The sequence below is a fragment of the Bicyclus anynana genome, chromosome 1, assembly GCF_947172395.1.
Source record: "Bicyclus anynana chromosome 1, ilBicAnyn1.1, whole genome shotgun sequence".
NCBI classification, from domain to species: Eukaryota; Metazoa; Arthropoda; class Insecta; order Lepidoptera; family Nymphalidae; genus Bicyclus; species Bicyclus anynana.
The window spans coordinates 18,129,479-18,143,662 of record NC_069083.1 but is presented as its reverse complement, the minus strand read 5'-3'; the positions used below and the strand labels follow the sequence as shown (position 1 = coordinate 18,143,662).

Below are 14,184 nucleotides of genomic sequence, written 5' to 3'. Positions count from 1 at the left end.
GCTCCAGAACGAAGAACCTCCTCACAATACGTACCACCTCAAAGATAAATTCTGTATCCTTCTGTATCCGACCCTGATCTTCAAGCGATATAATAAGGTGTATCTTTTCGCCATTAGTTTATTATTTTTTGCTGAAACGACTATCGGGATATATAAATTATTTATTGTATTCCCCAGAATACAAGGAAAAAGAACAAATTGCTAAACTTGTTGTTTCATTTCCTCGCGTTAAAAAAATAGAATAATGAATTTTATATTGCTACGAGCGCTACGCCGTAGTATGGCGCTACGTTTTCAACCGGATCTGATATGTACTGGTTCAAAGTTCAATTTCCGCTTTCAACTAATACTGTTTGTTTTTGCTGGTCGCATAGGCAATCTATACGTTTCGTACGTATCCTATATAAAAAATAATATGTACTACACTGGTTATCTCGCACAATTTTTCAATAAACAAATATTCGGTTCGAGATAATATGTCGGTGATTTTTATAATAAAGTACATACATACATTTTACGATCTTGAGTCACCTTGTATCCAGTGAATCTCTGCGACTCGCTTGATGTCGTCAGTCTACCTGGTGGGGGGTTGACCAACACATGTACAGGTGGCTCAGTATCGTGATGTTTGGAAGTCCCTACAAAAGATCTATGTCCTGTAGTGGACGTCCATTGGCTGATATGATAATGACACACTTTACTCCACGAAAGATATATTTATGATCTTAGATTAGATAATTATATAATCTACTACAGTTCGTTTCATGTAGGATGGTGCGGGTGACAGTTCATTTCATTCATGAAAGTTTACGTATTATGAATGTCATAAAGTTGTCTGTCACCGTACCCATAGTATCTGAAAAACGCTTTATTTTTTGTCTCGCGTTAACTCAAAAACGGTTTGACCGAGCTTTTTTGCTGGATGTAACAAGATATAAAATACAAAATAATCGAAATATCGAAGACATCAAAATTGATAATTTTTGGAATTGCCAGTTTGGCATTAATTTGACGTGGTAGAAGTCCCTTGGATTTTTATGAATGAAATTAAGAATTATTTGTTTAAAATTATTGGATATTTTATTTTATTTTGCTATTCTGAAACTACAGTAGCCAATCATTAAACGTATAGCATTACTGCGATGAATGGAACAGGAAGGCTGAATGAAAACATTTTAGGTACGCGAAGATTTATGGATATTTATTAGTATTCAATCATGTATAAACGAATGTTCGAGTTTGAATGAAATTTGGCACGCCGATAACGTGACGTGGCCTGAATTAACAAAACACCTTTGAAACATCTTTACCAAATCGGATTAATTAATCTGCGATATAATATTTCATACTTTGATTTAATTGAGCGTCCGTCTATATTTTTGGGGTGTGATTCCGCTATTTTATACTCGTCGATGTTTTATAATCTATTTTATATTCGCTTATGACAAGTTTTTACAGAATTTGAGCTTTATTTGTATGGGATGCCAAAAATAAAATGTCTCTAACCAAGAAGTCCTCATGGAAATGAGCGATGTCACATCGTTGTTACTTTACAGAATGCAGGGGCTGTTTGTCAATGTACATTATTAAACTCACATTTTTTGTAAAATATTTTTCTGTGTATCCATCCATGTATATAAAATGTGTGTACACAAGTATTGCGTTTCGCTTAGTTTAGATCAACTAACTCTACATTCACATTGTACCGAGTAAAGAAAAAATATAATTACAAAAAAAAATGTTGTTGTAGAGTTATGTAGTACCTGTGATTGTCTCACTACGGTCAACGCCAAGCAATAAACAAAATAGTAAGACTGATAAGAAAGAAAACTGCGAGCTAATTAAACTTTCCGCCGGGTGATGAATGGAGCGCGGGGGAGGCCGGGGCTCGATGAATATGCCGGGCTACCCCCGCGCGTGACACAAGGGCGCATCGAGATACAGGGCCCGGCGGCCAGGGCTGCAGCGACCTTGCCCTCGCTGCCCCACTCCCCCCTGCTCGTAACCCGAACATCCTCATTTACAGCGTCCACACAATGGCCTAATCGGAGGACTTTTCAAGGGGCAGGGCTCGCGGTGTCGCGCGCACCTGGAGGCTGCGCAGGCCGGGCGGGGGCGGTCGGGCGGGGGGAGGCGAGGGCGCGGTAGGCAGCGGCCCAGTCCCGCGCCGAGCGCCGCTCGGGCCGGCCGCCGAACGTCGTCAGGCCGCATGAGCGCGCCGGAGTGCTAGCGCAGCGTGCGCGGGTGTGGTATGCCCGCGCGTCGCCGCCATGGCCATGCTGCTGGCCTGGGCGCTGCTCGCCCTGATCTCCGGTGAGTCCTCCGCCCTCCGCCCTCCGTCCTCGACCCGCGCGCAACAGGCGTTTCCGCCCAAGTTACCGCGAAGTTCCTTGTTTATCAATCGATCCCGATAACGTGTCAGTGAGTGTTCTGGATGAGGTGCTGCTCAGGGTAAGGTATGCGACGGCGGCGCGGCGCTCAGGTAAACTTCGGCTGTAAGTTCGTCCGGCGCAAGTTTCAGCGGCATCGGCGTTGCGTCCGCTTGATTCGCACAGTTTTTATATTTACCCTCGAAATAACACTCGACAAACTTTTCAAATGAAGCATTCTTCGAAATAAAACTTCGTTACAGAAAAAGTACCGTAAACAACTTGTAGCTTTTTATGTTAATAATTAGGTACACGAAATAAGAAAACTTCTCGACTGCGTCTTTTGAACAAAATGAATTTACTTTCGCGAAATAAATAATACAACAAGAGCTTTATTCAATAAAAGTCCCGACTCTCGACGCACATAATTTATTCTGTTAACGTGAGAGGGCGTTTTCATTCAGGATTCAAGAATCCAATTGTTTCGGCGGAACAATGTCATTTTTCCATTTTAAACTCTTGAATAAATACAGGAAAGTTGAATTAAAGAGACTTGTGTAATCTCTCATTAACAAAAGTCTCAAACAATTATAAAGCTGCGGCTTTAATCGCGTATTTACTATAATTGTGTTTATAAGTGATGATAATGAGGTAGGCGTATCATCATCCTCATCACCTATAGAGATCAAGATATTTCAGTCATATTTTAATACTGGTATATCAAGTCCTTTAGCACTGATACTTGAACTTTCTTATTATGACGAATAACTTTCTTACTGTTGTAAGATTATTATTAATTCCAGTCAGTAAAATGACAAGTGCAAATGTCACTGTACATACGATTAATCTTACATAAGATGAAATTCCAGTTCGCATAATGACATTTTAGTGACTGTTGCACTTATCACTTTACTGACTGGAATTAATAATCGTATTATAAGCCAAATAGATAGATTTTTTTATAGAAAACTAGCGGACGCCCGCGACTTCGTCCGCGTGAAAGTCGATGTAAACTTTCTACTACCCCTACCTAACGCACCCCTATCATACCCCTACCCTACTCCTACCCTACCTTACCTCCAATTTTCTTTGCTATAATCCTCACGGAGCCCGAGACCTTTCCAACGAATGCAAAACCGTGGAAATCGGTTCATGCGTTCTGGAGTTATAGCGTCAGGAAGGAAAACCCGACTTATTTTTATATATTAGACTAGCGGACGCCCGCGACTTCGTCCGCGTGAAACTCGATGTAAACTTTCAACTACCCCTACCCCTACCCTACCCCCACGTTGAATTTTTTCCTGAATTTTCTTTGCTATAAACTTCACAGAGCCCGAGACCTTTCCAACGAATGCAAAACCGTGGAAATCGATTCGTGCGTTTTGGAGATATAGCGTCAGGAAAGAAAATCCGACTTATTTTTATATAGTAGATCTCAAGATCAAGCTACGTATACAATAAACATAAATATCAACACTTGAATGCTAGACTAGACTTCACTAGAATCACTGAAATTTCTAGTGAAATCGGAAATGAAAAATAGTTTTCCACTTATTGACATCTGATTCTATCTAGTACCTGGGTTTTATATTGCTGTGCAGTTCTAGGTACTAGTTACTGAAAAATATCAGGTTGGAAAATACTCGTATGTTCTAAGAAAAACACCTACTCAGTCAGAAAATTACTTTCCAAGTCTCAATTGGGAATATAGAGACAGACGTTGCTAGTTTTCCTTATTTCTAAATTTATTAGTTTTTTGCCATATCGGACGAAGAGATAGTTCCATTAAATTGGTTTATCTTGTGTCCACGTAGTCAATGACACAAGATGGACCATTTTGTTAAGGTTTATCATTTATAACACAACTATAGTAGCAGAGCTCTTTGTAGCAGACGGCTACAACGGCCTCGACGACCCCCGTGGCGCGTGGTATGTGCTGTGGACAAGATGGAGGTCCTGGGTTCGAACCCCGGCTGGACCGATTAAGGTTTTCTTAATTGGCACCAGGTCTAGCTGGTGGGAGGCTTCAGCCGTGGTTAGTTACCACCCGAACGGCAAAAACGTACCGCCAATCGATTTAGCGTTCCTATGGGCTATGGATTTTTATCCTACTCCTAACAAGTTAGCCCGCTTCTATCTTAGACAGCATCATCACTTACCATCTGGTAAAATAGTAGTCAAGGGTTAACTTGTAGAGAATAAAAAAATAAAATTTAGGAAACAAAGTAGCTGTTTTGATTGTTTTCCCACTTACTTTATAAAACAGAGGTCCTTCGAGGAAGTGCTACAGTTATGCTTATTTCTGCAGCCAAGCAGCATTGCTATATTGTGGTCTAAGGGTGTGTGTGTGTGAAGTTACAGTCACACGAGGAATAACTATATACTTATATCATGGTGGACACTTAACATAAGGTGCTTGTTGAATCGATTGTTAAGGCCCATCGCTTAAGTTATTCTTATTTCTTTACTTTAATTCATCACCAAATTCATCTATATCTTTCGCGAGGATTTAAAAAGACTTAGAAGACCTAAGATTTCGTTTTGACAGCTACGTCACACTTTATAGGGTTTCATTGTTGAAATTACATTCTACTTTTTCTTTTCTTTCTTCATACCACCGTATTGTGGCACTTACTAAAGTTTCAACCTTATATATGTTTCGATCGACCTTGAATTATCTGTATAAGAGAGAATATCTTAGCATTCTATAGATTCACCGCGCGGGAGCCGGATCCATTGTGTGGCAAAGTGTGTCTGTGCATCATTTAATTATCACGTATGGTTTTTGATATTAACTATTACCGAAGGTGACTCAATTAAAACACACCTACAACTATTATTTTAAGTAGCTAATTAGACAATGTATCTTATTTAGCGTCGCGAAAGACTTTCATACAATGCTACTTTGGTTTATTTTTTAGTTATAAAACTCTCAAATAAACTTTGTTGGAATTTTCGTTAACTTTGATATTCCAGCATCAAATCTATGTCCAAGATCGATTGCCTTACTTATCTGAAGGCCTAATTAAAGACACGCAACGGTTGTAACTAGTTTCCGCTGTTTTGTTAGCACTTTTTCAGCTTTGACTGTTTAAAGAATATTTAATGACACCAGTGCGATACATTTCTCATTCCGAAAGGCGTGGGTAGGTGTATAAAAAATGTATAAATCCCTCTAAAGCCAACACCCTTTATTGCTTATGATAAAGTTCTTCCATTGTTTCTTTTATGACGGCAACAAAGGGACTTACCGTCACCGTTACTTTGTTCAGCTCCGTGTCTTATGCAAATGATTGATATAAAAATTGTATAGTGATGTATTGCTAAGTAGAGCAGGCACCAAAGGGATTTGAGAACGGAAAAGTTGAGTCTCTCGTCGCCTTCCTTCGGTATTCTGAAATAGAGTTAAATGTACTATAGATATGCACATTTCAATACAAAGTTGATATACTTAAATTAAAATTGTTAATGTGAGGGTATATAATAAATACGGTGATGTAAAATGGCAGATTAATTTACAGTTGCTTTTTGAAAAAAAAAAGTAAATTCGTAATGCTTCGACTCTTGTATCGGAAATTTGAAACTAAAAGTTGTTAGGAATTTTTACAAACGGAAATTTGTTGACAGTTGAAAAGTTCTTTCTACCTTTTATTCGAACATCGAAACGTATTTTTTTCTACTATTTTTGGTTACAAAAAGTAAATGACTCATCTGATGTAGAACCATTGCCTAGAGCAGTATTAGCTCGCAGAGCGGAAAATGATGGCGGAAATGCGTGGTTATTGTTATTCGTATGAAAAAACTACGTCATGATAACCACGAAAATTTTTAAACATGTACTTGTTTTCACTAACATGCACTAGGCATTGAGTGCATAAGCCTAACTGCCTCTTTAATTCAGTGATTACCCGTTTTTGTTATAGACTGTGAGGCTCTAGGTTCTGGTTCTTGATTAGGACAGGAATACTTAGACTTCCGTCATAGCTGTGATAGTCCAATAGACATAACTTTTGCCTCCGATTACGGAGAGTGTAGGTTCGAATCTGGTCCGGAGCATGTACCTCCAACTTTTCAGTTGTGTGCATTTTAAGAAATTAAATATCACTTGTCTCAAACGGTGAAGGAAAAACATTGTGAGGATACCGGCTTAATTCTCTGAGTGTGTAAAGTCTGCTAATCGCCTAAGTCGCATTGGGTCAGCGTGGTGGACTATTTGGCCTAACCCCTCTCATTCTGAGAGGAGACTCGAGTTTAGCAGTGAGTCGAACTCTCTCTCTTCGTGCTGTATGGTCTCCATCCTAAGACAGTACACTAAGCCATTGGTTCTAGACTATATCATTAATATCTGATAGTTATCAATCGAGATTCAAAAAATAAATACGAGTTTACCATTATGATAAACTCATATTTTAAATATTTGATTCTACTGTAAAAAGTTTTCAATGTACACATGAATTATTTTCATGTATTCGTGTTTTGCAATGAATAAATACCATTTCCATTTGGGTTAAATGTTCCAAATATGAAAAATACAGAGAACGGGTAGTTTTATTTATTTCTACCTCTGCCTCGTTGCTCTACTAGTGTTTTTCCATTGTGGCCTCAGGAAAATGTATTGGGTGGAAAAGTAAAAAGAAAATGTTGGGTTTTGGTCAAAAAGTTTTCAATAGCAAATTGGCGTTGTTCTTCTACGTTTCGGATTAGATTCCTGGCTCAGGTGGATTTTTTGGAATACAATACATAAGTTTTAAAATACGAGTAGTTCGGGTTTTGTTTAGAGATATTTTGGCCGAAGGTTAATGAATTTGCATTTAATTCGAAGGTGGTTTTTTGGAATGAAATATTTGCCATATTTTATTAGTGTTTGTGAGACTTAATTATATGACTGAATATTGTAACTAGCAACTTGTACATACTATGAAACACTACAAAGTGAATATCCAATAGCTCATAGATTTATCTATGAACTGAATATCAGCGCTGTGTATGTATGCTTGTATGTAGTGCACGACAAATTATTTATTTTCTTTCTTCTCCTATCTTTCAAAGAAAGCTCCATTAGTTCGGTCCCTACGCAACGCCACTATTAATGTGCCAACTCGTTTATGCAGGATTTGCGCTTAGTTGGAGAGAAATGTGAAAAATTTAGGTTAGAAAAGTCGTTAATTTTCTATAAAAATCTATTAATATTCGCGCTAGGTTATATAAACTTGGTTTCCTGCTAACAAGTTTGAGAGAAAATACATTTTAGAGCGTTCCTACTAGCACTTTATTAAGGAAGTTTAGTTTGTTAAGGCTAAAGTGGAATTTCCTAATTCATTTAGCGGGGAATGTGAACAGAGTCGCTACAGCGTATGAAAATAAATGGGATCTGAAGCTTGCTTTGCGTATGAACGAATCAACGCGAGCTCCTTACCGTTTTATGAGTATGTAGCTTGTTACAAGTTCATGAAAATGATTTTTTTTTATAATAGCGAAGCAGGCGGTTACATTGATGTTGATTAGTATACTTATAAATATATAATTATATTCAATGCGCTTATCAACTTGATATGTTTTTATTTTAGTAGTCGTCGCCGAGTGATAGAAATTTTATTATAATTTCCAAAAAAAAAAAATTGTTTTCATATAATTTATTCTACATAATACCTACATAATGAAATAAAGTTAGTTAGTTATGTTTATGTAAACATAATTATTTTAGCAAACTTATGAATTACTTAAATATACCCTTCAATGCAAACAAACCTTTCCTCTTTATTATATTAGTATAGATGATTGGATGGATTTAAATCATACAGGGCATACGACGATATTGTTAGAAGAGATTATTTTTACTAAAAAAGTTTAATAATCTGTGCCTCAGATCGACATGTACTCAAAGATATTAATGTATTATAATTATACCATTAGATATGTCACTAGAGCGTCGAAACTGAGGCGGACAAAACTGGCTAATTATCTTAATTTCATTTAGTCGTATTGTAAACTAAGAAAGTTATTTAAACAAATAATACCCAAATATAGTCAACAATGGCGAGTTGTGTGTTCAGGAAGTGTAATATATGTACATAAATATTACATATTGTACATAATATGTATGTACATTGTAAATCAGGGGGCTCATAATCGTGATGTTTGGAAGTCCCTACAAAAGGCCTATGTCCTGCAGTGGACGTCAATAATGATATGATAATGATGATGATTGTATAGTATAGATAGGAAATTTGTATTTGTGATGAAATTCGATGCAGAGATAAATAATAAGTATTAGCCTGGGACATAGGACATAGGAAACTTTTTATCACAAAAAATTCCCGCAGGATCGTTAGTATCCTTATTTCACGCGAATAAAGTCACCAGTACCAGAGGACATCAGCTAGTAAAAAAATATCATCGCCAGTATTAAGAATATCATATAGCTACGAATCGTGTCCTTTAACTGAGCCCAACTTACAATATAATATATAACTAACTCATCAATCATATATCTAATACATTAGTATCATAAAGCCAAATTTAGAGTTCAATATATGAGTATATGAAGAAGCAAATACATATAAAAAATGAATATGTATTTGCTTCTTCATTCAGATTCGTATACATACATGAATAACGTAATAAACACAAAATTGTGCATGTGTGCGCTCAGTGGGGTAAATCAATTTGGAGAATAACTTTTTGTGGTGATTTTGCAGGCGCGTACGTTGCATGTAGACATATTCCTAGGTAGATATTGTGCCCTCCGAAGTTAGAGAAATATAGCTAATAACTTCTAAACTTTTCAAAGTCTCTTGTGTAAGTAATTTCACAAATCTTTTTGATCCAAGCTAAACGTAAAACGAAAAAGTTTCAGAATTGATCTTATCCAATGTAATAAAGATCGCATATATTTAGAGGGAACTTTATGTAAACTCCATTTAAAGTTAAACACTGTCGCCTCAGCAAAGGTGCTCTGATCGATATTCAATTTGGATCCCCCTTTAAATATCGTTTAGCGGTTTTTGTCTATCTTCAGTGTGATCGAAGAAAGCGCTTTGTTAACGTAGATAATAAGTGATACATATAAATATAATTGAAGTGTCTGTTTGTGATTTCAAAATGTCTGTGTTTTATCAATTGCAAGACATGGTACCTAAACACAAACAAGCTTTTTTATAATTTTTATATATTTGTCTATATGTCTTGTCTAAAGTTTGGGACGGCAGGACCGATTTTAACGAATTTTCATTGGATGATAGACCAGGTTTTGTATCATTTTGTACATTTAAGCTACTTTGTGTCTCCGAAATATCCATGATTCCCGTGGGATTTTTAAAAAACTGAATTTCACGCGGATGAAGTTGCGGGCGTTCTTTACTTTTGAAATGTTTATGTAACATTATAGTATTGGTGGGAACAAGTAAGTTTAATCCGGTTTAAGAGCACTTTATTTAAAGTTGAAGATTTAAAAATGGTGCAAATTGCTGAACATAAATAAGTTTTTCAAATAAGTACTAAAAGTTACTTTAAAAAGGTCTTTGAAGTTGCTTTAAAAGAGTCTTGCTTTTAATACTGAATTATAATAATTAAGTATATGTATTTTTATATCTAAATGTGGACATTCTTATCATTATGAACTCCTCGCAAGTTAAAAAATAACAATTTTTAATTGGCTTGTCTAGTTTTAGAATAATTAGTAATTATTGGTCTAGCTATTTTTTTTGCTGGTGCTTCGTCCTTAAACAAACTTCTATATTATCGGTTTACTGCCTTAAATTACATTACTCGTACTATATTTCTTTTAGACTTTCCATTGCCATATAAGAGCCGCGATAGCTCAGTGGATGTGACCTCTGCCTCCGACTCCGGGTTTGAATCCGGTCCGGGGCATGCACCTCCAACTTTTCAGTTGTGTGCATTTTAAGAAATCAAATATCGCGTGCTTCAAACGGTGAAGGAAAACATCGTGAGGAAACCTGGATACTAGAGAATTTTCTTAATTCTCTGCGTGTGTGAAGTCTGCCAATCCGCATTGGGCCATCGTGGTGGACTATTGGCTTAAGCTCTCTGATTCTGAGAAGAGACTCGAGCTCAGCAGTGAGACGAATATGGGTTTATAATGATTGATTGCTATATACTCGTACCTTCTCCGTCAGTAAAAAAGTCTAGAACGATGTTATGCCACAAAAACTGAAATAAATCAATTCTCATATTCCACGATTCAAAGTTTCAAAAAAGTCCGCGTCTCTTGCTACGAATCTATTGAAATAATTCGTTAGCTCCACAAACAGTAACGGAAACTGCATATTTCCTGATTTTTTTCTGGAATTCATCCTCCGTTTTGTTCCGCGGGTTGTGTCCAAAAATTCCACCGGCACAAAGTTTATCGTGTTTCCATTGTTGGGAGCCGACCGTGAGAGAAATAGAGCACCGAGAAAGTAGGTTGTCGGCGTCAGATAGTGTTCAGAATACTTTCGAAGCAGGTGTTTATTCATGCCGATATCGAACTATTCAGGTGGTGTAATAAATGGTAATATTTATTTCCTTTTAGGTTTTCATTCATAGATTTTTACGACGATTTATGTTTACTTTAGGAAGTTCTTGCTTTGTCTCTGGGAGATTCTGAAAGCTCAATTTGAAACTGCAAGGTTGAAAAAGTTGTGTGTAGTGATAAGCACAGAACGTAGAAAACGCTAAGCTGTTGTTATAATATAGTGATCCTTGTAATTTAGTGTGGTAATTTTTTAGCTTATCTATTCTAATATTATAAAGCTGAAGAGTTTGTTTGTTTGTCTGTTTGTTTGTTTGATTGAACGCGCTAATCTCACCAATTAATGGTCCGATTTGAAAAATTCTTTGAGTCTTAGATAGCCCATTTATCGAGGAAAGCTATATATTATTCCCGTATTCCTACGGGAACAAGAACCACGCGAGTGAAACCGCGCGGCGTCTACTAGTACTAGTAGACTAGTAGTAGTAGTAGTAGTGTAAAACTCTCGTGTACCGGTGTTTGTTTCCAAACTCGTCCAAAACGGCATTTTTTTTGTGTATAGGTCAGAGAATCGGCTAAACCTAGAATTTGACCCCTAAGTGATGAAGGTGGTCCACTGCAAAATTTATGAAGATAAAAAATTGCAAACATTTTTAACTTTTTTTTAATTTTTTCATGATGTAGCATTGTAAAATATAAGCCCATCTACCACCAACCCCTCTTTTAACCGACTTCAAAAAAAGGAGGTATCAATTCGTCGGAATCTTTTTATTTATTTTTAATAGTGATAAGGCAAAACAATGTTTGCTTGATGAGCTAGTAAAACTCTTAATTAAAATTGAATATTTCAAATCGAATAATTCAATTAAGCATCATACTTTACACGTGGTGTACGTGATATGAACCCTCACCCGACAGTTTATAAACATGAAACACATCGGGCACAAACCCCGACATCATAACGACATCATAGAGAAGTCCCACTTTAGCTGTGCGGGTATATCGGACTATATCCAGTGGCACAACATCTGAGCAAGATTTATAGCGGGTCTTATGTTGACATCGTGTGGGCGGGGCATCTATCATGATTGCGTCGTAAAGGCTTCGCTGTCTACAAATTTTTGATCGACCGATAGTTCCTGAGTAATCTACCGGATGCCTGCAATTTTGTACGCGTTTAATTCAGGTTTTTCAGATAATTTTTTTCTAATGAGTAAATACAAAAATAACTTGTAAGTTCCTACATTTATAAAAAACTGATCCTTAAACCAAAAAAAACATAAACTTATCCAATTTAAAACGACATTATCCTCACCGTTGAATTTGATCATTAAAAAACAATAAACCGAAATAAAATTAGGTATCATTCAGGATAAGTATTTGAAATTAAAAATTTAATGTTTCCTACTTTTTGAACAACTTTCATATTCTTTCCCCCTTGAAGAAGAAATTTATAATTTTATTTTTTTTGTCAGCTATCCATTAATACGGATGTGGCGTGTGCAAGGTTTTTAACTAGGGTAGGCATACGTACACATTGTAGGTACATATTGGACATCATCGCATCTACTGTTTATAGGTAATTAGATACTTACATATAAATTTAATCGAAGAACTATGATGTGCTCAATTACTTACACAAACACACACCCAGTCACACTTTTAATTCTATTAATGGTCGACCGTTGATTGATTATTGTGTGTCTATAATTTGGTATTTAGACTCTGGCAAAAAAAATGTTACAGAATAGCGCTACTGAAGCAAACATATTGAGACTTACTACAATGTAAATAATTTCATATTGTCATTTCAATGTTATTTGTTGCCGCGTAAAATTATCAGTTTTACGCGAAAAATAGGAAAATTAATATGTTAACTATTATTGTACCATTGAAATAGCAATGTTTTCACTAATACTGGTAATAAAATGCTTCAGAGTTAGATATTTCATGAATGTTCACGCTGCGCCCAGTTGGCGTTGACCATTAGGACTACGAGCCGATCGAAATAATTGCGTGGTTTGCGGGGTTCCTAAGATTTATAGCAAGTCTAAAGCAGTATTCACATTTGACGGAAAGTCAATGCGTTAATGCGTTAAAGTTTGATTGTGTAATGAACACTTGAATGGTCCACTACTGGGCTAGGCCTAATGTGGAGCTTAAAACCAACACGCTCTTTTAATGGCAGTTGGTGAGCTTAGGGTATATAATGTTAGACTTATTAACGATTATACTATCATTTTTTAATGATTATGGCCGACCAAGTCTTAACATGCTCTCCGAGACACGATACATTAGCCGAAAGGAGGTTTTATATGATAATAGCGAACGCGCGCGAATTCTCTGCGTTGAATTTTTCACAAATCCCGCGGAAACCATAGATGGATTTGGGATGAAATGTAGCCTATGTGTTAATCCAGAGTAAAATATACACACAAACTTTCGCCTATAATATTATAGTGTGATCAACCTCAGCGCTTATCGATACTGGTCCGCAGAACCTCCTTTCTACGTGAATACGTAATGACTGAAACACTTGCCTATAGTAAAGACCGTATGGCTTTTGTTTGTATGGCCCGTATGGCCCGACTTTACGTCTTGTGTAGTCGCTACCTTACTCGCGCGTTGGCGTCGTGCGGGCTTAACATCTATCATCTGTGCGCCATTAGAGTTCCAACCTAGCGCTTGTTACTCGTGGAAACACAACGACGTAATGCGAACTATATCGACTTGTTGTGGTGTGGCTTACCTACACTGTATCATATGGTAGTTTAGACGCCGCGCGGTCCCACCCTCGTAGTTCCCGTTCCCGTAGGAATACAAGGATGAAATATAGCCTATAGCATTCTAGGATAGTGTAGCTTCTCAACAGTTAAAGAATTTTTCAAATTTGTTCTGTAGTTTCAGAGCCTTATCAATGCACAAAAACAAACAATCTAATATTTCCTCTTTAAAATATTATTATAATTATATGTAGCCGTGGTAGAGCTTTTTGTGCCAGGGCTCGTCCGGGGAAGTTTTACCGCTATACAGCTGTGTTCCCGTCTAAAAGATAACGGTAAAATAACATGCACATCCCTACCTTATCAGCCGATAGACGTCCATTGCTGGACATAGGCATGGACCTCCAAGCACAACGATCTCGAGCCGCCAGCGGCTCCCTGCAACCCGCTTGATATCCTCGGTCCACCTAGTGGGGGGGTCGACAAACACTGCGCTTTCCACACATCCATATAAATAAAACAAAGTCGAGTTGGTTACACCATTTATACCTCACGAAACAATCAGTTTCTCACATATTTTGTCAGCTATAACATTCGAAAACTTGCATTGCAGGTCAAT

At 37.0% G+C, this 14,184-nt stretch overlaps 1 protein-coding gene across 2 annotated transcripts in view; it reads left to right on the top strand.

The window, feature by feature from the left end:
* Positions 1-2,171: 2,171 nt before the first annotated feature.
* Positions 2,172-14,184, top strand: part of LOC112044283 (neuronal acetylcholine receptor subunit alpha-7) — a 188,516-nt gene continuing 176,503 nt past the window's right edge. For both annotated transcript variants that reach the window (XM_052882180.1, XM_052882173.1), the window contains exon 1: positions 2,172-2,313. In XM_052882180.1, the coding sequence (XP_052738140.1) occupies positions 2,271-2,313 (43 nt within the window). In that variant the 5' untranslated portion in view covers positions 2,172-2,270. The remainder of the gene's footprint in view (positions 2,314-14,184) is intronic.